A 22,980-nucleotide genomic window follows, 5' to 3' on the forward strand; every position below is an offset into this window, starting at 1 on the left:
TCCAAAGCGGGAATCGAGAAGGTTTTCCCGCAGTCCCCCAGGCGGGACCACCCCCTGCCCTATGAAGCCAGAACCTGGGGAACCCAGGCAGAGAAAGACTGGAACCTCGTTGTGGTAGGAATCCAGCCTACCAATTATGTTAGATTGGACTCTCCCAAGCGCTCGGTACTGGCGCTCTGCGCACAGTAATCGCTCAGTTAAATACTGATTGATTTATTGACCCCCTTCTTGTGATCCCCTTTCTGCCCCTCCTCCCACCCCCCCACCCCCCCGTGCAATTCTCCTTCCCTTCCCCGCCCCTCCTACCCACCAAGACCCCCTCCGACCTCTTTTGCATTCCAGGGGTTTTTCCATTTTAGAGGATTTTTTGCTTTTATTCCGACCGAGCAAGCAGTTTCTCACGGTGTCTTCTCTGTCCGTCTTCAATAGTTAAAGCCATATCAGTTAGACTGCAATATTTCCAAGAAGAGCCAGAGAAAAGACTCTGTTAGGATAGCCAAAAGGGAGTCGTGTGTTGTGTACTCGCCCCCCGCCCACCCCGCCCCCGCTGGGAAACCCCTTTTCTCCCAACTGCTGGGGGCTACCATCCCTCTCATCCTCCTCCTTTGTCAGGGGCCAGTCCCCCCTCGTGCCCCCCGCGTCCCCCCGACCCCTGACCCCACCGGGCCGTGTTTTTGTGTGTGTGTGTGTTGCCTGTATCTATGTGTCATGTCCCCGTCCATCTTGGCTGTGTCTGAAACAGGGTAATTCCCTTCTTCCCCTCCCCGCTCCCCCGTCTCCGTCCACCGGTTGTCTCTGTCGCCCCGCAGGATGGTCACTGTCTGCCTCCCCAAACCCCGGAGGGAGGGGAGAGGATCTGGGGGGCCCGTGTCGGTTTCCCCCCGAGGAATTCCTGTGGGGGGAGTAGCCAAGTCCTGTGGTACCAGGGCACTGGAAGCAGGAGCTGATGGGAGTCTCGCCAAGGCTGAGGGGGTCCTATAATTGCTGAGACTCAAAAGGAGCTTCCCTGGCACCATGGGGGGGTCCCCCCGAAGTTGTGTGTCCGCAATGACACCTCCTCTCTCCCCAAAGCCATGACATGACAATCCCCCAGCGTCCACTCCTTTGGGTTTAGGCTTTTCCAACCAGATGGCCTTCTTATCTTATCCTCATTTTCCAAAGGAGGAAACTGAGGCCCAGGGAGGCTAAGTAACTTGACCAAAGCCATGCCCGCAGCCCCGTGGCAGAGCTGGGGCTAAAATCCCAGTCTCCACTTGCCAGTCCCGCCTTTTTTCCACCAGCCCTTTTGGCGCCGAAGAACATCTTCCCACCCGTTCACCCGTCAAGGGTCAGCCACCCCCACGGTCTCACCCCCAGCAAGCCACGCACGTCCCTCCCAACGTGCCTAAGTAGGTCCTCGATGTCAGCCCACATGTGCGGAATGCATACACGTGTAGGACAACAGGCAGGTGGCAGGGAGGGGGGGTAGGTGACACGTGTAAGACAGGCCGGGACCCCGGGGAGAGGTTCCATCTGCTCAGCGGCTCAAGGAGAGTCAGGGGTATCCATGTACCAAGCACACGTGTGACCACACACGTGCACCAGAACCATAATGTGTAGGGAGGGGCGGGAGCAAGCAGAGACTGCCCCCCGCCCCCACCCCCCAGCCGAGTACGAGGGTAAAGCCGGAAGGCCTATCTTGAGTTGAGTTTCCATTGTGCAGAAGGGTTGGAAAATTCCAGCACCTTAGTACAGTGCCTGGCAGATAGTAAGCACTTAAATACCGCAAAAAAAAATTCAGCTAAGAGGACCACATGGACTAAAGCCAGAGACCAGGGGAAATCACTACTCCTCGGCATCTGACAGCACCCCCTCGCAACCCCAAAGGGCACCCCCCGCACCAACGCCCAGACACTGAAGGCCAGCACGATCTGAGGGCTTGGGTGAGATCCCCCCGCACTGTGATCCCCAGGAACGAGAGTGAGAAACAAGGACCACAAATGAGCTCGAAACCCCATGTCACCCACCTACGTGCAGGACTCCCGAAATCTGTTTCCCTGTGCGTGCTTGGGGAGCATAACTGGTGTGAGTGAGGGCGTGTGTGCAAGAGCGGTATATATGGGGGCAGGGAGGGGCCTTCCGGTGGACATGGAAGCCGCTAACGTTGGACTGTCTTCTCCTGAGGGGTGGAGGCCTCTGTTTGGAGGGGGGCGGTGGGGGACAGGTGGCTTTGGAGCGTCTGAAGGGAGAGGAGCCTGGAGGGAGTGTGTGGTGTTGGTGGTGTGTGTGTGTGTGTGTGGTGTGAGCACGGGCATCAGTGCCATCAGTATTTCTCATTCCCTACAGCCTCTGCTGTAGGAGTTCCTGGGCACTGGGGAAGACTGGGAGCCACTGGGGGGGGGGGAGGTGTCACTGGAGGACCCCAGGCCACCTCCCCATTTCCTGGGGGGATCCTTCTGGGGCCACAGCGGTGGGCGTCTCTGGAGAGGCCTGCCCTCGTCATCCCGGTGACCCACTTCCCCCATCTCTGTTCGGGGTCCCAGCGCGGGACCCAGGAGGAGACCCCTCAGACTGACCCGACCGACCCCCCCCCCCATCTCTCACGCAGACCCCAGGGACTCCCCTTCCCCCCAAAAGAGAACCCATTTCTCTGATTCCGAGGGGACACCGCCCCCTCAACCAGAGCCCTTCCCAGCTTTGAGACACAGGCCAGGAGTCCAAGGAGAAAGCTGACCCGCTCCTCCTGCCGCTCTTCGCTAGGCTAGGCTTCCTCCACCTCTCGCCACCGGAAGCCTCCTCTAAGGGGACAGGAAATTTGGGGTCTCCTGGGGCCAGGGTCCGGTGACCATCCTGCTGTCATTAATCTCGGAGGACATCCAATAAAGACATTTGTAACGTGTCCCGTGTTGGCACCGTGTCATTAGAATGTGTCTAGGGTGTTCGTGGGGGGCGAGGGGGCCCAGTCCCGCCCCCCAGCCTCCTCCCCTATCCCCCCCCCACCTCCGCTCTCCCAGACTCTGATCTGAAGCCATGGCCCCCGCTGTCCACCTTTGTATGACGCACAAAGCTAAGAACGGATGTAAAAAAGAGAATCAAACGCAACAAAGAAAACGAACTTACACGGCTCTCGGTCTGTCTGTGCGTCCGTCCGGTGGGGGCTGGGGCGGGGGAGCTGGGGAGACAAGGACATTTGAGGTGAGCTTCCTTCTTCCCTCCTCCTCTAACTGCCCAGACCTGGGGATGGGTGGGCGGTGGGCGTTCATGGAAGGCTGGAAGGGGTGGGGGGCACACGAGGAGGAAAGTCTGGGAGGTGACACTGGGAAGGAGGGAGGAGTGGGGAGATGTGGACACTTAAATTTAGCCCTTTTTAGGACTTGAGGGGAATTCCACTTTCCTGAGGATGAGAATTCCGCACTCAAGTCCCTCGCCCCCCAGCCCGGGGTTTGGTCTCTGACATTAGCACCGGGACTTTTGGAGAAAGCCGCTGATGATCGTCTTCCTGACACCCGCCCTCATGGTTAGAGATGGACCATCCCACATCCCTGACTCTCCCCTCTCCAACCCTGACTCTTCCCCAGTGACCCAGCAAGGACCATCCCACCCCCCTGACTCTCCCCTCTCCATCCCTGACTCTCGTCCAGAGAGCCAGTTGTCACGTAGGAGGTCACCAATCCCCAGAAGCCTCTCATCTTCAAGCTCCTCGGAACGGCTTGCCATCGGAGGTGTGACCCTGGATGAGGTCGTTCACCTTCCCAGTGATCCCTCTAAACTCGCTGTGGGCGGGGAAAATATCTGTTAATTCTGTTGCACTCTCCCAAGCGCTTAGTACCTTGCTCTGCACATAGTAAACAGTCAATAAATACCATTAATTGATTGGTTGATGATTGATCCCTTGTCCTCTAACAGATGACTTTAGCCTGGAAAGAACCTTGAACTTTGGGAAACAGCTTGACCTAATAGCTAGAGCCCGGGCCCAGGAGTCAGAAGGCTGTGTGACCTTGGACAAGTCACTTCACTTTTCTGGGCCTTAGTTACCTCATCTGTAAAATGGGGACTAAGACTGTGAGCTCTATCTGGGACAGGGACTGTGTCCAACCTGAATAACTTGCACCTACCCCAGTGCTTAGCACAGAGCCTGGTACAGAGCAAGCGCTTAACAAATACCACAGAAAAGTGGGTATCGCCCCACCTTCAGGGCCCGACTTCACAGCAGAGGAGTGGGCCAGGTCAGTCGGTCAGTCAATCATATTTATTAGTACTTACTGTGTGCAGAGCACTGGACTAAGCAGTTGGGAGAGGACACTAGAACAACATAACACATTCCCTCCAAGGTGTGACCTTTGGGGTCACACCTGGAGCCCACTTGCCCAGGACAAAGTTCAGGAATCTCTTGGAGATTAAGCTAGATGTGGGGAGGGAACACGTCTACCAACTCTTATATTATACACTCTCCACGACTTAGTCCAGTGCTCTGCACAAAACAAGTGTTCAATAAATACAAATACCTCTCTCCATCACCCCACCAGCCCCGGGAACGCCCCCATTGAAAAACGCTAGGAAATGAGTTGCGGTCACGCCGACATCACTCGGAAAGAAGGGGGAGCAGGGAGAGCAGGGAAAATGGGAGAGTGGGAGGATAGAAAGCTCAGAGTGTTGGGGGGCAGAGAGGGGTTTTAGAATGGAGAGTTGGAAAGTAGGGGTGCGGAGAGGGGGATAGAAAGCAGGGGTGCAGAGCAAGGGGGTGTAGAGTGGAAGGTTGGAAAGCAGGGGTGCAGAGAGTGGGAGCAGAAAATAGATGCAGAGTGAGGGGATAGAAAATGGGTGCAGAGCAAGGGGATAGAGTGAGTGTAGAATGGAGGGGGAAAGCAGGGGTGCAGAGTGGAGGGGTAGAAAGCAGGGGTGCAGGGCAAGGGGTGCAGAGTGGAAGGGTAGAAAGGAGGGGTGCAGAGTGAAGGAGTGTGGAGTGGAGGGATGGAAATCAGGGGTTCCGAGAAGGGGAGAAAGTAGGGGTGCAGAGAAAGGGGACAGAAAGCAGAGCTGGAAAGCAGGGATGCAAAGAGGGGAGAGAAAGATGGGGTGCAGAGTGAGGGAGTGTGGAGTGGAAGGGTGGAAAACGGGTGCAGAGAAGGGGGGAAAAAGCGGGGGTGGAGAGCAAGGGGGTGCGGAGTGGAAGGGTGGAAAGCAGGGGTGCAGTGTGAGGAGGTGGAGAAAGACGGGGCAGAAAGCCGGGGTGCAGAATGAGAGGGTGGAGAAAAAGGGAGCAGAAAGCATGGCTGCAGAGTGAGGGGTGGAGAAAGCGGGGGGAAGAAAGCATGGGTTCAGAGTGAGGGGGTGGAGAAAGGGGGCAGAAAACGGGTGCAGAGTGGAGGGCAGAAAACGGGTGCAGAGCAAGGGGGTGGGGAGAGGAAGGGGGAGAGCAGGGGTGCAGAGAAAGGGAGTGCTGAGAGGGGGGCAGACAGACGGGACGGAAGGAGGGGGGCGCAAAACGGGGGGGTGCAGAGCAGAGGGGTGGAGAGTGAGGGGGTGCAGAACGTGGGGTGCAGGGCGGGAGCGCGGAGCGGGAGACAATGGTGGTGATTGAGGCGGGGGAAGGGGCGGGCGGGGAGGAGTGGGAAGAGGGAGGGGGACCCGGGGGGTCCGGAGAAATTCCCGTCGGGTCACGATGGAGGGCTGTGGGGGTCGGGAGAAAGCGTGGGAGGGTCCCGGGGGTGGGGATGGGCTGCGGTCGATCCTGGGGATGGAGGAGGGTCCAGGGGGGCTGTAGTCGGTTCTGGGGCTTGAGGAGGTTCCAGGGGGTCGGGGAGGGTCCTGGGGGGCCGCAGATGGGGCCGGTGGATTTGAGGAGGATCTCAGAGGGGCTGCAGACGGTCCTGGGATGGAGGAGGGCCCAGGGGGATTGGGGAGGGTCCCAGGGAGCTGCAGACGGTACCGGTAGATTTGAGGAAGGTCCGGGGGGATTGGGGAGGGTCCTGGGGGTGCTGCAGACCATTCCAGTGGATTTGAGGAGGGTCCAGAGGTCTGCAGACGGGCCCGGGGAATCGAGGCGGGTCCCAGGGGGAAGGAGGAGGTGCAGTCTGTCCTGGGGGGCTGAGAAGAGTCCCTGAGGGTCTGAGATGGGGCCCCGGGGGTTGCCTAGGGTCCCTGCCCTCCACCCCCTCGGAGCGGAGAGGGGGCTGCTCTGGGGGGCTCAATTCAAAGGAGCTAAAATTCTGCCCCTCCTAGTCACAGCTCCCTACTGATTTCGTTTTTCTTCTGTGCGCTGGTCAGTGCGGTGTTTTAGTGTTTCATCTCTCCTGGTGTGTCTGTCTCCAGGTCCTTCTCCCCACTTACACCCTGAGATTGTGAGTCCGCCCTGGGGCGGGGATCGGGTCTAAGTTCCCACCTGGGTATTGTCTGCCAGCGCTTAGTACAGTGCCTTGCACACAGTGAGCGCTCTCCCCTGCCGCTTCTGGTTTCTGGTTGTCCACCTCTTCTCCCCGCCGTCTGTCCGTCTCACGCCTTTCTCCCCCCATCCCTGAAACTCCCTCAAACTTCTCCAAACTGTATTCCCCCCCCCCCCAGCTTCTAAAAAGCCGCCTCCTCCCACCGGCCTTCCCTGATTGCTCCTCTCCTGTCCCGGCCCTCCATTTCCTCGGACGTTTTTCCCACTCCTCTTCCCGGAACTAATAATAATAATAATGGTATTTAAGTGCTTACTAGGCACCAGGCACTGTAGTAAGCGCTGGATATAAGCAAATTGGGTCCCCGTCCCATGAGAAGCAGCGAGGCTCAGCGGAAAATGCCCGGGCTTGGGAGTCAGCGGTCATGAGTTCGAATCCCAGCTCCAGCACCTGTCAGCTCTGTGACTGTGGGCAAGTCCCTTAACTTCTCTGTGCCTCAGTTATCTCATCTGTAAAATGGGGATGAACCGTGAGCCTCACGTGGGGCAACCTGTATCTACTCCAGCGCTTAGAACAGTGCTCTGCACATAATAAGAGCTTAATAAATACCAACATTATTATTATTATTATCGGGTGGGGCTCAGTGCTCTGCACATAATAAGAGCTTAACAAATACCAACTTTATTATTATTATTATCGGGTGGGGCTCAGTGCTCTGCACATAATAAGAGCTTAACAAATACCAACATTATTATTATTATTATCGGGTGGGGCTCACTCTCAATCCCCATTTTACAGATGAGGTAACGGAGGGCCAGAGAAGCACAGTGACTTGCCCAAGGTCACACAGCAGGCAAGAGGCAGAGCGGGGATTAGAACCCATGACCTTCTGACTTCCAGGCCCATGCTCCAGCCACTACATCATGCTGCCTTTAATTTCCCCTACTTACGTCTCCATGAGACCGTACAACCGTGTACACAAGAGTCTGTCTCCTTCGGTGAGCAGTTGTGGAGGGCGGTTGGAATGGGCAGGTCACATGGCTGTCACGAGGAAGAGGGTGGGAGGGAGGACTGGGCCCATTAATTGTCCCAAATGGGCCCCAGGTGTCTCTGGGACTCGGGGCCTCCCGGCTGCCATCTTGATGAATGAGTTTTCCATGCCTTTCTGCCTCCTTCTCTCCCCGTTTGGAAAAGGAGGCACAAACATCTGCTCCCTCCCATCCCATTCCCTACGGAATTTCCTCAGGGTGGTGGTGGGGGCACTTTCCAGATGGGGAAACTGAGGCACGGAAAAGATTAACAGCTCCAATCCCCAACTACCCACCATAAACCACGTTGTAACTCCCCCCCACAACTCCCTGTCCCCGGGGAACGAGCCGAGGCAATCCGGGGTCCAGTCGTTTCAGGTGCAAAATCCAAACCAGACATGGAATCAGGGAGGCGTTTTTTAAGAGCCCACCAGGTGCGATGCACGATACCAGGCGCTCGGGGATGTTTATTGTGGCATTTGTTAAATCCTTTCTATGTGCCAGGCACTTAAACTAAGAGCTGGGATAGATACAAGCAAATCGGGTTGGACACAATCCCCGTCCCACATGGGGAACCACAATCTTAACCCCCAGTTTACAGCTGAGGTAACTGAGGCACAGAAAAGTTGAGCGATTTACCCAAGGCCACACAGCAGACAAGTGGAGGAGTTGGGATTAGAACCCAGGTCCTTCTGACCCCCAGGCTCATGCTCTAGGCCAAGCTGCTTTTCGGAAGGGTGACCTCTGGCCACGGGGAGCTGACACCCTTCCAGTCTAGAGGGGGAGAAACGCGTTAATTTAGTTCATGGAGGGTCTCCGCTTCCCTATCTGTAAAATGGGGATGAAATCCCAGTTCTCCTCCCTGAGGCCCACTGTGTCCAACCTGGTTACTATGGTTACTGGTATCTACCCCGGAGCTCGGCCCAGTGTTTAGCACATCGTAAGCGCTGAACCAACCCACGATAATCTGTGAGCCCCATGTGGGACAGGGACGGTGTCCAACCCGCTTTCCTCGCTTCCACCCCAGTGGCACATAAGAGGCGTTTAACAAATACCACGGTTATTATCCGAGTGGGATTGGAGGAGGGGTGGGGTGGGGGGACGGGGTTTTTTTTTTTTTTGCTGGAACAACTAATTTTGACAAATGTCTTTTGTTTACCATCGACACCCTCCGTGGTGTGGGTCTAATGAATTAAAAATAACTCTACATATGTTCAATTAGAGGAGTTTGTTCTCCACTGCGGAGCGGAGCAGGGGGATGGGTGGCGAGCTACTGGGAGGCCTTGAAAGCCAACGGGCCAGTGTCAGGTGGTCAGGGTGGTCTATTTGATCAGCCGCCCCAGTTTATCCCAGTTCTCAACTGGCGTCTCCCCCCCAACCGCCGCTGTTCCGGCACCATGCACCTCCGTGACTGGTATTTTTTTATTTCTGGCACCTAATGATGACTGTGGTATTTGTGAAGCACATAGTAGGTGCTGAGCGTTGAGATCAGCCAGTAAATCGTATCTATCGAACGCTTATCGTTTGCAGAGCGCTGTACTAAAGGCTTAGGAGAGTACAATATAACCCATTCCCTGCCCACAGAGAGCTAACAGTTGAGAGGACTGAACAATGCAATCAGATCGGACCCACACTATCTGAGAGTCAGGGGTCGTGGGTTCTAATTCCGCCTCCGCCACTTACCGGCCGTGTGACTTTGGGCCAGTCACTTCACTTCTCTGTGTCTCAGTGACCTTATCTGTAAAATGGGGATTAAGACTGTGAGCCCTATGTGGGACAACCTGATTACTTTTTATCTCCCCCGGCGCTTAGAACAGTGCTCGGCACATAGTAAGCGCTTAACAAATACCACAGTTATTATTCATTTTTATTAGCGGGCTTGGCTAACGAACACCATAATTATCAGTAATTATTATTACAGTGCTTGTCACTGTGAGATCATTGTGGGCAGGGACTGCGTCTGTTTATTGTTATATTATACTCTTCCAAGCGCTTAGTACAGAGCTCTCCACGCAGTAAGTGCTCAATAAATACAACTGTATGAATACCACAATTATTATTATTACAGTGCTTGGCACATAGTGAGCACTTAGAGAAGCAGCGTGGCTCAGTGGAAAGAGCCCAGGTTTAGGAGTCAGAGGTTACGGGTTCTAATCCCAGCTCCTCCACCTGTCAGTTGTGTGACTTTGGGCAAGTCACTTCGCTTCTCGGTGCCTCAGTTCCCTCATCTGTAAAATGGGGATGAAGACTGTGAGCCTCACGTGGGACAACCTGATTACCATGATCTACCCCAGCGCTTAGAACAGTGCTCGGCACCTAGTAAGCGCTTAACAAACACTATCATTAACAAATACCAAATTATTTTTAAGTATGATTACAATGCTTGGCACCCAGTAAACGCTTAAGGAATACCACAATCATTAGTATTACAGGGCCTCTAACATAGTAAGTGCTTAACAAATACGCCTATTGATATTTTTGTGAAAATTTAAGAGAAGATTTCACCAGTGGTGAAAAGAGAGGGGCTCGAGCATTCATTCTTTCGCTCAAGCGTATTTCACGAGCGCTTCCTGGGTGCAGAGCCGGTGCTTAATCCATAGCCCACCCCTTGGCAGACTCCCCTTCCCCCTCCCAGTGCGTGGCGAGGACTTCATACATCTTGTCCTGGGCAGCCGGCCTCCCCTGAAATTCCTCAGGCCTGTTGTGCTGTTTTCACACCCTCTCCAGATTAGCTTCATTCTTGACTAATGAATCCAACCCACTTATTCCCAGCTGGAGTCCCTGATGAACACGCTCAATTAATTGGTGCCGGGCTGTGTGGTGAGGGGGAAGAGGCTGGGGAAGGGGCTTGAGGCTGTTGTTGTGGAAAGGAGTTCTCTTCCCATCACTCGATTATTATTTTAGAGATTCATTCAGTCGTATTTGTTGAGCGCTTACTGTGTGCGGAGCACTGTACTAAGCGCTTGGAAAGTCCAACTGGGCAACAGAGAGAGGCGATCCCTTTCATTCATTCAATATCTAGAAGCGGGGAGACAGACAACAAAACAGAAGTAGATGGACATCAATAGCATCAAAATAAATAGAATTATAGAGATATACACATCATTAATAAAATATCTTTACTGCCCCGGCCTATCTGGGTCAAGACACTGGGCTAGTTGTGGGCAGGGAACGCGTCTACCAGTCTCCGTTACAGCGTTCTCTCCCAAGCGCTTAGCACACTGCTCTGCCCGCAGTAAGTGCTCAATACACGGTTGATTGATTGAACAAATGCCAGGATAGAGCCAGAAGGTCATGGGTTCTAATCCCGGCTCTACCACATGTCGGCTGTGTGACCTTGGTCAAGTCACTTCACTTCTCTGGGCCTCAGTTCCCTCATCTGTAAAATGGGGATTGAGACGGCGAGTCCCACCTGGGACAGTGTCCAACCCAATTTGCTTCTATCCAGCCCAGCACTTAGTACAGTGCCTGGCACATAATAAGCACTTAACAAATGCCATAATTATTATTATTAAAATGGGGATTAAGAGTGTGCACCCTATGTGGGATAGGGACTGCATCCAACCTGATTAATTTGTATTTACGCCAGTGTTTAGAACAGTGCTTCGGACAAAGTCAGCGCTTAACAAGTACCATTATTATTATTATTATTATTATTAATTTCTCCACCCACAGCTCCCCGAAAGCCTTGTCTCTTCAAACTTCCCCTGGCCTGCAGAGAAGTAGCGTGGCTTAGTGGAAAGAGCCCGGGCTTGGGAGTCAGAGGTCATGGGTTCTACTCCTGGCTCCACCACGTGTCAGCTGTGTGACTTTGGGCCAGTCACTTAACTTCTCTGCACCTCAGTGACCTCATCGGTAAAATGTGAAGATTGTGAGCCCCAAGTGGGACAACCTGATGACCTTGTATCTACCCCAGAGCTTAGAACAGTGCTTGGCACATAGTAAAGTGCTTATCAAATACCATTATTATTATTATTATTATTACTCACTCTCCAAGCCCCAGCTCAGACCTGGACGGTGTCATCTCTGACTGGGGGGAAAGGAGGACTCCCAGATAGACCCCTCCAAACCACAGTCCCCCCCCCCCATTATCACCTGCACAGCCCCCCCATCCCCACCCGAGACAGGATGCTCCTTCACACCTCACCTACTCAGCCCCGTCTCCTAATTTATCCACCCTTTCCCATGAAGGGGGATATTTCTGAACACCGGCGGAAGGGCCCGAGAACTGTGAAATGGCAAGAACGGTGTAGGTGGGTGTCGGACCGTGTCTCCCCCTCGTCCCCCGGCCTCCAACCACACAAACACACCCCTGCCTGGCCCAATTATTGTTCTATCGTACCCTCCCAAGTGCTTAGCACAGTGCTCTGCCCACAGTTAAGCGCTCAATAGATACAATTGAATGAATGACAGCACGGCTCAGTGGGAAGAGCATGGGCTTGGGAGTCGGAGGTCGTGGGTTCTAATCCCGGCTCTGCCACTTGTCAGCTGTGTGACTTGGGGCAAGTCACTTCACTTCTCTGTGCTTCAGTTCCCTCATCTGTAAAATGGGGATTAAGACTGTGAGCCCCACGTGGGACAACCTAATTACCTTGTATCCCCCTCCCAGCCCTTAGAACAGTGCTTGGCACATGGTGAGCGCTTAACAAATACCATCATTATTATTATTATGAACTCAGGTGGGCCGGGCCTCCGATCCAGGATCGATCCAGCCTAACGGCACTGCGCTTCCTACGTGCCAGAGCCGTGGCAAATACGATCGAATAAACGGATGTTTGAGTTCTGGTCAGTTGTGACTGTGCCCAAACCCCCAGATACAACGCCCATTTGGGCACCGAGGTGGGGAAATGGGCCGAGGGACAGGCTGGGAGGAGGAGAGCCGCTGACAGGGCCTCACCGCAAACGTTCATTCATTCCATCGTATTTATTGAGCGCTCACTCTGTGCAGGGCACTCTACTAAGAGCTTGGAAAAATACAACTGGGCAACAGATAGAGACAATGCCTACCCGACAACGGGCTCACAGCCTAGAAAGGGGAGACGGCTAACAAAACATAGCAGGTAGACAGGCATCAATAGCACTCGGCCACGGCCTCTTTGGCTCGGAATTTCTTTTCTAGTTTGTTTAAACCCCGCATATAATATCTGAGAAAAGGGTCTAAGGGGAGACAGGCACCCCCCGGTCAGGGAAAGGAGGAGAAAAGGAGGAAGGAGAGAACACCGCACCTTCTGGGCCACCGTTCTTCCAGAACGCCTGTTTTCAGGACGCCTCAGCTGCTGTTAGGCATGGGAACAGGCTTCCTATAACGCCAGCCTGTTTGGATGGGTGGAGGAGAGACTTGTGGGCGGGGTGCCCGGCCCGATTGAGGACCCCAATACGGGCCCCCGCGGCCCCCTAAAGACATCAATTGGGGGGTGGAGGGACTTTCAGATGAAACAAATCCAAAACTAACCACCAAGGTCTTCAGTAGGCTTGGTTTCACTACCCTCTAGTGGCAAAGATCCGGAGGCGGAGCGGGGCACTGGGAAGCACTTTCCACGTCCTGAGCACTGTACTAAACACTCGTTAATCCAAGCCCTTATCCTATCCCGCCTTGCTTACCGTATGGGCCTCCCTGCCTCCTGTCTCTCCCCACTCCAATCCATACTTCAGTCTTCCGGCCTGATCATTTTCCCGCAAAAACGTTCAGGCCATCGTTCCCCCCTCCTCAAGAACCTCCAGGGGTTGCCCATCCACCTCGGCAACAAGCCAAGCCTCCTCACCATCAGCTTCAAAACACTCCTTCCCCTCGCCCCCTCCTTCCTCACCTCACTGCTCTCCTACTCCAACCCAGGCCGCACACCTCACTCCTCTAATGCCCAACCTTCTCACCGTCCCCCCCCCCGTCTCGTCCATCTGGCCTCCGACCTCTCACCCACCTCCCGCCTCCAGCCTGGAACGCCCTCCCTCCTCGTATCGGACGGACGATGACCCTCCCAGCCTTCAAAGCCTAATTGAAGGCCCCTCTCCTCCAAGAGGCCTTCCCTGACTAAGCCCTCCTTCCCTCTTCTCCCACTCCCTTCTGCATCGCCCTGACTTGCTTCCCTTTATTCATCCCCCCTCCCAGCCCCACACCACTTATGTCCCTATCTCTCATTTATTTACCTATGTCTATAGTCTACAGAGACTCTATAGAGAAGCAGCGTGGCTCAGTGGAAAGAGCATGGGCTTTGGAGTCAGGGCTCATGAGTTCGAATCCCGGCTCTGCCACTTGTCGGCTGTGTGACTGTGGGCGAGTCACAACTTCTCTGTGCCTCAGTTCCCTCATCTGTAAAATGGGGATGAAGACTGTGAGCCCCGCGTGGGACAACCTGATTCCCCTATGTCTACCCCAGCGCTTAGAACAGTGCTCGGCACATAGTAAGCGCTAAACAAATACCAACATTATTATTATTATTATTATTACCTCCCCCTCTAGACTGTAAATTCAGAAAGAGCACGGGCTTTGGAGCCAGAGGTCATGGATTCGAATCCCGGCTCTGCCACTTGTCAGTTGACTGCGGGCAAGTCACTTAACTTCTCGCTGCCTCAGTTACCTCATCTGTAAAATGGGGATTAAGACTGTGAGCCCCACGGTGGGACAACCTGATTCCCCTGTGTCTACCCCAGCGCTTAGAACAGTGCTCGGCACATAGTAAGCCCTTAACAAATACCAACATTATTATTATGCATCTGTTTATTATTGCAGTGTACTCTCCCAAGTGCTTAGTACAGTACTTTGCACACACTAAGCTCTCAATAAATACCAATGAATGAACACTGAGGTAGATACAAGGTAGTCAGGTCCCACAGGTGGCTCCCCATCCAAGTACGAGGGAGAACGGGTATTGAATCCCCATTATACAGATGAGGGAACTGAGGCCCAGAGATGTGAAATGACTTGCCCGAGGTCACACAACAGACGAGTGGTAGATCTGGGATTAGAACCCAGTTCCTCTGCCTCACAGGCCTGACCTCTGTCCACAAGCCCTCGCTGTTTCATGGCTCCAGGAGCCCCTCACCAACCTGCTCCATTTCCACATCAAAACCCACTGAGGAAAAGGCTGTCTTGCCCCTTGCCCCCCGAGCCCAGGCCCGGGAAGCAGCAGGACCTGGGTTCTAATTCCAGCTCCGCCACTTGTCTGCTGTGTGACCTTAGACAAGTCACTTCACTTCTCTGTGCCTCAGTTCCCTCCCCTGTAAAAGGGGAGTGAAGACTGTGAGCCTCACGTGGGACAGGGACTGTGTCCAATGATTACCTTGTACCTAGTACAGCGCCCGGCGCACAGTAAGTGCGTAACGGATACCGTTAAAAAAAAAAAACGCAGGCAAAGAGAGGCTGGTAACCAGGTCACTTTTATTAATAAAACCAGAATTATCAAAATATTAAAAATACAAGAAAAAAAGTCACTTCTTCCCCATCCCGCCCCAGGTTCCTGAGATTCTGGGCACATGGGCAGGAAGAGGTGGTGAAAGACCCCAGGGGTCTGACCGCTGCCCGCACCCCCTAACCCGTGCCCAGTGACCCTCCCGAGGTGGGTCCGAGGCTGCCGGTTGCCCGCGGGACCCCGCAGTCTCGGCCCTCGCCCGGGGACTCGCGCCCACTCTGAACGTGAACTCCCCGAGTCCCCCGGGGTTCCACCCCGGCCCGGGGGGAGAAAGGAGACGGGAGACCGGTAGGAATCCCGGTGGTCCGCAGAGGCCATCCCACCCTCCGTGCCGGTCGACACGGGGGGGGGGGGGGAGCGTGTTGGGATCGGCGGCCTTAATGGGCAGGATGCCGATGCCCAGGCCACTCGATGCCAAGGGGCGGGGAGGGCTTCAGGTCATCCCGGCTTAAAACGAACGGGGCGAGAACCAGGCCAAACCGGATCGGCCGTGGAGCGTCCGAGGCGGCGGCGGGAGGGTCTCGTGACCCCCCCGGGGGCCCGTCCCCACCCGGACGCCACCGCGGCTCAGGAGTCGTTGGGGAGGCCGAAGAGCTTGACGGTCCCGGCCTCGCGGCTGCTGTCGTACTTGCCGTCCTTGTCGTCGCAGGCGAAGGCCAGCAGCGGCCTCTTGGGGTGCCAGGCCACCGTGAACGTCGGAGACTCGCACTGCACCTCCCACAGCTTGTCCCCTGCGGCGGCCGCACAGCCCGCCCCGGGGAACGTCAGTCCCCGCCACCCCCCGACCCCAGGGGAAGCCCGGGGACCCCGGCGTTCCGGCCCCCCCCCGGATCCCGGAGGCTTGGGCCCGCCTTCTGGAGCGTGGGGGAGGCGGTCGACACTGATGCCCCTCTGCCCGCCCGCCCCACGGTCCCGAGCCGTGGGCACCTCTCGCCGGGCGTGCCGAGCCGTGGCCCCCGTCGCGGACAACTCTGCTTTCGTTCGGAGCGGACCCCGGCATCCCCCCAAAACTAACCCTGAATACGGGGGGCCCGCTACCACCGTCCCATCCGACAAACTCCTCACCATTCGCTTCAAAACAATCCCCTTGCCCCCTCCCACCTCACCTTGCGGGGAGCGGGTCGGGGGCTTCTGAAGTCCACCGGGCATTCGGTACAGTGCCTTAAGCTCAATAAATCTCCCCACACTATGCTTCCGAAGTGTTTCTGGGGGTCAGGGGAGGGCACTGGGGGGTCGGGGGTGACGGGGAGGGCGTCCACCTACAGGAGGGGGTGACTCGGTGGCGGTGGGGAGGCCCCCCGGGAATCCCGATAGTTACCTGTCTCCACCTCAGCGATGTCGATGAAGTGGTCCTCCGACGCCGACGCGAGCATCTTCCCGTCGTGGCTGAAGCTCAGGGTCCGGACGGGCCAGTCTAACCTGCCACCCGCGTGCGCGAGGGCGGAGGGGGGAGAGGGCGGCTGTGAGGGTGGAGTTGGTGTGGGTAGGGGAGGACGGCGGCGGGGCCGGGGGCCGGGGGGGCGGGGGAGGGCAGCCGCGGGGACCCACCTGGAGAAGCAGCGCACGCAGACGAGCTCGTCGACGTCCCAGAGGCTGACCAGGGCATCCGCGCTCCCGGTGGCGAAGTACTTGCCCGTGGGATCGAACTTGATGCAGATGCAGTTGGAGGGGTGGGCGTTGATGGACTGCACGGGCTTCAGCTCTGGGTAGCTGGAGGGGGCCGGGCGGGTCACGCTCGGGGGCTCGGCCCTCGGACCCCCGCCCACCCTCCCGCCACTCAGCAACCTTCCCCCACCGGCCCGCCCCGACTCTGCTCCCCAGCGTCCGGCCCCCGCCGGCTCCGGGAGGCCTCGGGCCGGTCGGCTCTCCCACCACGGTGCCGTCCCGACCCCCCCGGGGACCGGGGGGAGGGCAGAGGGGTCGGCGGCACCCCTAAGCCCAGAAGGGGGTGCCCGGAGGGGAGGGCAGATCACAGGCAGGGTCCAGATCTACTCGCTCTACTGGCCCCCCCCCAAGCCCTCAGCACAGAGTTCTGCACGCAGGACGCCGGAGGCTCCTCGAGGGCCTGCCTGTTCACTCTAGGTTCCTCTCCCCAGCCCTCAGCACAGCGCGCCGCACACAACAGACCGGGAGCCCCCCACCGAGGCCCGGCCCGGCTCACCTGAGGATGTTGATGCAGCCGTTGCCGTTGGTCAGGAAGAACATGTTGTTGTCATTGTTCCAGGAGATCTCGTTCACCTCGAACTTGAACTGCTCCTCCGCTTTGGAGCGGTGCGTCTTGGCGTCGATGAAGGTCACCACGTCGTCCTTGTTGCCCACCGCGATGGTCTGTCCGTCCGGGCTCCAGCAGATGTTGATGTTTTCCCCTGGCGCCGGCGGGACGGAGGGAAGGACGGGGTCTTGACGGGGGTCACGACCCCGGCTCCCGGGGGGGATTACAGGGAGGGGATGCGGCCTTCCCACCCCCTCGGAATACTCACGCATTCATTCAATAGTATTTATTGAGCGCTTACTATGTGCAGAGCACTGTACTAAGCACTTGGAATGGACAAATCGGTAACAGATAGAGACGGTCCCTGCCCTTTGACGGGCTTACGGTCTAATCGGGGGAGATGGAAAGACAAGAACAATAGCAATAAATAGAATAGCAACACCCTCTCGATCGTAAGCTCGTTGAGGGCAGGGGCCGTGGCTACCAACTCCGTTATAGTGGACTCAGCCAGGCGCTAACTCTGTTATATTGGACTCTGCCAGGCGCTTAGTACGGCACTGCCCTCAGTAAACGCTCAATAAATACCACTGATTGATTGACTACAAGCTCCTTGGGGGCAAAGGGTGTGTCTACCAACTCTGTCATCCTGTATCCTCCCAAGCCCTTAGTCGAGCGCTCTGTACGAAGCCACCTCTGATCCCCTGCCGAGCTCACGGATGCCTTCTCCGCCTTCTTGCCTTCAGCGAGGACACCGTCTCCCGTAAAAAATACACGCTACCCTCCAACCACCAATTCTGACCTGCCGCGGGCCAACCCAACGGTCACCCGGATTTCTTGAGCACTTACTGTGGGGAGAGTACTGTACTGAGCGCTTGGGAGGGGACAACCGAGTTAGTACCCCCGATCCCTGCCCCCCGGGAAGCTGACGGCCTCCCGTACGCAGAAAGCACTGTACCAGGGGTCTGGGAGAGTATAACGTAAAAACGATCGCAGCCCTTGAGGAGCTCATAGTCTAGTGTGTCCAGAGCACTGTACTAAGCAGCTGGGACAGTACGGTAGAGTTGGTACACAGACCGAGCTCTTGAGGACCTTACAGTCTTCCGTGGGCCCAGAGCACGGTCTTAAGCACCTGGGAGAGTACGGCAGAGTTAGCAGACTCTGATAATCGTATTTATTAAGCCCTTACTGGGTGCACAGCACCCCCCCCGCCCAAGCCCTTGAGAGAATACCACACGACAATATAACATACACATTCCCTGCCCACAAGCTCTATCCCAGCGCTCAGTACAGTGCCTGGCACATAGTAAACGTGTAATACCATAAATAACAACAACAAACCTCAAGAACCAGCGTTCTGTCCCCCCCCCATGTTTCTGGGACACTAATAATAATGATGGCATTTGCTGAGCGCTTATTATGTGCCAAGCACTGTTCTAAGCACTGGGGTAGATACATAGTAAGCGGGTTGTCCCACGTGGGGCTCAACTTTAGTCCCCACTTAACAGATAGGGTCACTGAGGCACAGAGAAGCGGATTCCCCAAGGTTATACAGCGGACAAGTGGTGGAGCCGGGATTAGAACCCACATCCTTTGAGGCTTGGGAGCCTGTGCTCTTTCCAATAAGCCAGGTGGCTTCTCTGAGACGTGCTTCCTGCCAGCCCCTTCCAAAGTCAGTCGGTCAGGGGTATTTACTGAGCGCTTACTGGGTGCAGAGCACCCTATTAAGCGCTGGGGAGAGGATAATACAACAATAAACAGACCCATTCCCCGCCCACAAGCCGCATCGATCGATCCCCTTGACCCGCTCACCTTTGGTGTTCACGGTAGCGATGCATTTGGTGGTCCGGACGTCCCAGATGCGGATGGTCTTGTCCCCGGACGCCGTGACGAAGAGGTCGGGGCTGTTGGGATGCCAGCACAGCTGGTCCACGCTGTCCCCGTGACCCCTGTAGTTGTTCTCCTTGGCCTGAGGGAAGATATTCGTTCAATTATTCATTCGATCGTATTTACTGAGCGATGAGTGTGTGCAGAGCACTGGACTAAGCGCTTGGGAGAGCACAACAATCAACAGACACATTCCCTGCCCACCATGTGCTCACAGTCTAGATGGGGAAATGGACATTAACAAAGAAATTATGGATGTGAACCTAAGTGCCGTGGGGCTGGAAGGGGGGGACAAATAAGGGGAAGCAGCGTGGCTCAGTGGAAAGAGCCCGGGCTTAGGAGTCAGAGGTCATGGGTTCTAATCCCGGCTCCGCCACCTGTGTGACTGTGGGCAAGTCACTTCACTTCTCGGTGCCTCAGCACCTCATCTGTAAAACGGGGATGAAGACTGTGAGCCTCACGTGGGACAACCTGATGACGCTGTATCCCCCCCACCCAGCGTTTAGAACAGTGCTCTGCACATAGCACTTAAGAATATCAACATTATTATTATAAAAATATCAACATATTATTATTATCTGGGTTCTGCCGTCTATCAGCTGTGTGACTTTGGGCAAGTCAATTTCCCCATTAAGACTGTGAGCCTGTCACTGAGCAGGGATGGTCTCTGTTGCCGAATTGCACACTCCAAGCGCTTCGTCCAGTGCTCTGCATTCGTTCATTCAATAGTATTTATTGAGCGTTTACTACGTGCAGAGACAGAGTAAGCGCTCGGTAAATACGACTGAATGAAAGTCATTTCCATGGGCCTCGGTTCCCTCATCCGGAAAGCGGGGATGCCTCAGTTTCCTCATCTGCAAAGGGGGGATGAAGACTACGAGCCGTGCAGGGGGCAACCTGATGGCCTCGCATTCCCCCCCAGCGCTTAGAACAGTGCTCGGCACATAGTAAGCGCTTAACAAATACCACATTATTATTACTCTGCGGGCTCCGCCGCTTGTCAGCTGTGTGCCTTTGGGCAGGCCACTTTCCTAGGCCTCAGTTTCCTCATCTGCAAAGGGGGGATGAAGACTACGAGCCGTGCAGGGGGCAACCTGATGGCCTCGCATCCCCCCCAGCGCTTAGAACAGTGCTCGGCACATAGTAAGCGCTTAACAAATACCACATTATTATTACTCTGCGGGCTCCGCCGCTTGTCAGCTGTGTGCCTTTGGGCAGGCCACTTTCCTAGGCCTCAGTTTCCTCATCTGCAAAGGGGGGATGAAGACTACGAGCCGTGCAGGGGGCAACCTGATGGCCTCGCATCCCCCCCAGCGCTTAGAACAGTGCTCGGCACATAGTAAGCGCTTAACAAATACCACATTATTATTACTCTGCGGGCTCCGCCGCTTGTCAGCTGTGTGCCTTTGGGCAGGCCACTTTCCTAGGCCTCAGTTTCCTCATCTGCAAAGGGGGGATGGAGACCACGAGCCGTGCATGGGGCAGCATCCCTCCCGGCGCTTAGACCGGTGCTCGGCGCACAGCCGGGGCTTAAGAAACACGGCCACCATCATCGTGCTTCTAATGAATTCTGAAAAAGACGGCTCGGGCCCCGTGTCCGTGCAGCGGCGGCAGCCGGTCCCGGGGGAGGCGGCGTGTGTCTCCCCCCCCCGCCCCGGACCCCCGCGTCCCCCCCGCACCAGACGGTCCTTGTCGAGGAGGAAGACGCTGGCCGTCTTGTCGAAGGATCCCGAGGCGAGGCGCCGGCCGTCGCAGCTCCAGGCCACCGAGTGCACCTTGGCGCTGTGCGCCGGGAACTCCCGGGTCTTGCCGTGGCCGCGGAAGAGGTCCTGCATGCCCGACACGTAGCGCGACGGGCCCCCCGCCGGCCCGCACCACGCCCCCGGGCCCCCGGGGCCCCCCGGGCCCAGCGCCGACCCCGCCGCCGGCCCCGAACAGCCTCCTCCGCCGCCGGCCCCGCCGCCCACCGCCCCGCCCGACGACGCCGCCGACACCGCCGCCATGGCCCGGGACCAGACACGACGCAGCCGCACTCGGACCCGCCTGAAAGGGGCGGGAGGGAGGTGCGAAGCCGCGCAGGCGCACTCGGACCAGCCAGAAAGGAGCGGGGGGGGGGGGGGGTGAGGAGCTGCGCAGGCGCCCTCGGACCTGCCAGAGAGGGGCGGGAGGGGGGGGTGCGGAGTCGCGCAGGCGCGCTAGACCCAGCCGGAGGGGAGGGGGGTGAGGAGCTGCGCAGGCGCACTATGCCCAGCCAAAAAAGGAGGGAGGTGCCCGAGCCGGAGTCGCGCAGGCGCACTCGGACCAGCCAGAAAGGGGCGGGGGGGGGAAGCCGCGCAGGCGCGCTAGACCCAGGCGAAAAAAGGGGGGACGGGATGCGGAGCTGCGCAGGCGCACTATGCCCAGCCGAAAAAAGGAGGGAGGTGCCCGAGCCGGAGTCGCGCAGGCGCACTCGGACCAGCCAGAAAGGGGCGGGGGGGAAGCCGCGCAGGCGCGCTAGACCCAGGCGAAAAAAAGGGGGACGGGATGCGGAGCTGCGCAGGCGCACTACGCCCAGCCGAAAAAAGGGTGCTTCCCCCCCCCCCCGAGCCGCAGTCGCGCAGGCGCACTCGGACCAGCCAGAAAGGGGAGGGAGGGAGGTGCGGAGCCGCGCAGGCGCGCTAGACCCAGCCGAAAAAGGGGAAGCGGGATGTGGAGTCGCGCAGGCGCACTACACCCAGCCGAAAAAAGGGCGGTGGGGTGGTGCTGAACTGCGCAGGCGCGCTAGGCCCAGCCAAAAAAGAAAGGGGGAGTGGTGCGGAGTTGCGCGGGCGCACTAGATTCAGCCGAAAAAGCTGCGGGAGGGTGGTACAGAACGGCGCAGGCGCACTAGGCCCTACCGAAAAAGGGGAGGGGGGGGGGGGGGGGCGGTGCTGCTGAGGAGCTGCGCGGGCGCACTAGGCCCAGCCGAAAAAAGGGGCGGGAGGCTGGGGCAGAGCTGCGCAGGCGCACTAGTTCCGGGGGAATAGCTGTATTATTATTACCCCTAATTATAATAAAACTAATTGTGCTGTTTATTAAATGGCTTACTTCCTGCCAAGCACAGTAATAAAGCACAACGGTATTTATTGAGTGCTTAGTATGTGCTGAACACTGCACTAAGCGCTTGGGAGAGCACAATACCCAAGAATGAACGTACACGTTCCCTGTCCATAACGAGTTTACAGTCTAGAAGGGGAGAGAGACATTAATATGAATAAATAAGTCATTAATAATATATCATTTAAAGATAGGTAGCAAACCCGATTTGCTTATATCTACCTCAGCGCTTAGTACAGTGCCTGGCACACAGTAAGCGCTTTAGCTGATTAACTCGTCCCCCTTCTAGACTGTGAGCCCCTTAGGGGGCAGGGATTGTCCCTCTCTGTGGCCGAATTGTACTTTCCAAGCGCTCAGTACAGAGCTCTGCACAGAGTAAGCGCTCAATTCAGTCATTCAATCCTATTTATTGAAAGCCTACTCTGTGCAGAGCACTGTACTGAGCGCCTGGAATGTACAATCGGGCAACAGAGAGGGACAATCCCTGCCCCCTAAGGGGCTCACAGTCTGAACTGTGATGGGTCATGGGTTCGAATCCCAACTCTGCCACTTGTCATCTGTGTGACTGTGGGCAAGTCACTTCTCTGGGCCTCAGTGACCTCATCGGTAAAATGGAGATTAACCGTGAGCCTCACGTGGGACCACCTGATGACCCTAGATCTCCCCCAGCGCTTAGAACAGTGCCCTGCACATAGTAAGCGCCTAACAAATACCAACATCATTAAACAACGTGGCTCAGTGGAAAGAGCCCGGGCGTGGGAGTCGGAGGGCGTGGGTTCGAATCCCGACTCTGCCCCTTGTCAGCTGGGTGACTGTGGGCGAGTCACTTCACTTTTCTGGCGTGGCTCAGTGGAAAGAGCTAGGGCTTAGGAGTCAGAGGTCATGGGTTCTAATCCCGGCTCCGCCGCCTGTCCGCTGTGTGACTTTGGATAAATCACTTCACTTCTCGGTGCCTCAGTTCCCTCATCTGTAAAAATGGGGATTAAGACTGTGAGCCTCACGTGGGACAGCCTGAT

At 56.5% G+C, this 22,980-nt stretch overlaps 1 protein-coding gene and 1 long non-coding RNA gene across 2 annotated transcripts; both read right to left on the bottom strand.

Moving 5' to 3' along the window:
- Positions 1 to 353: 353 nt before the first annotated feature.
- LOC114807348 lies at positions 354 to 7,506 on the bottom strand. Its single transcript, XR_003755415.2, has 3 exons — positions 7,310 to 7,506; positions 3,100 to 3,151; positions 354 to 449 (listed from the first exon to the last, which is right to left on the bottom strand). It is a non-coding gene; the product is annotated as an uncharacterized LOC114807348 (long non-coding RNA).
- A 7,236-nt stretch (positions 7,507 to 14,742) lies between these two features.
- Positions 14,743 to 20,786, bottom strand: THOC3 (THO complex 3). Its single transcript, XM_029052663.1, has 6 exons — positions 20,569 to 20,786; positions 18,815 to 18,971; positions 16,955 to 17,159; positions 16,342 to 16,503; positions 16,112 to 16,212; positions 14,743 to 15,524 (listed from the first exon to the last, which is right to left on the bottom strand). Exons 1-6 carry the CDS (start codon positions 20,722 to 20,724, stop codon positions 15,361 to 15,363), a joined length of 945 nt encoding a protein of 314 aa, XP_028908496.1. The 5' UTR covers positions 20,725 to 20,786; the 3' UTR covers positions 14,743 to 15,360.
- Positions 20,787 to 22,980: the final 2,194 nt, after the last annotated feature.

This window comes from Ornithorhynchus anatinus, chromosome X2 (assembly GCF_004115215.2).
Source record: "Ornithorhynchus anatinus isolate Pmale09 chromosome X2, mOrnAna1.pri.v4, whole genome shotgun sequence".
Classification (NCBI taxonomy): Eukaryota; Metazoa; Chordata; class Mammalia; order Monotremata; family Ornithorhynchidae; genus Ornithorhynchus; species Ornithorhynchus anatinus.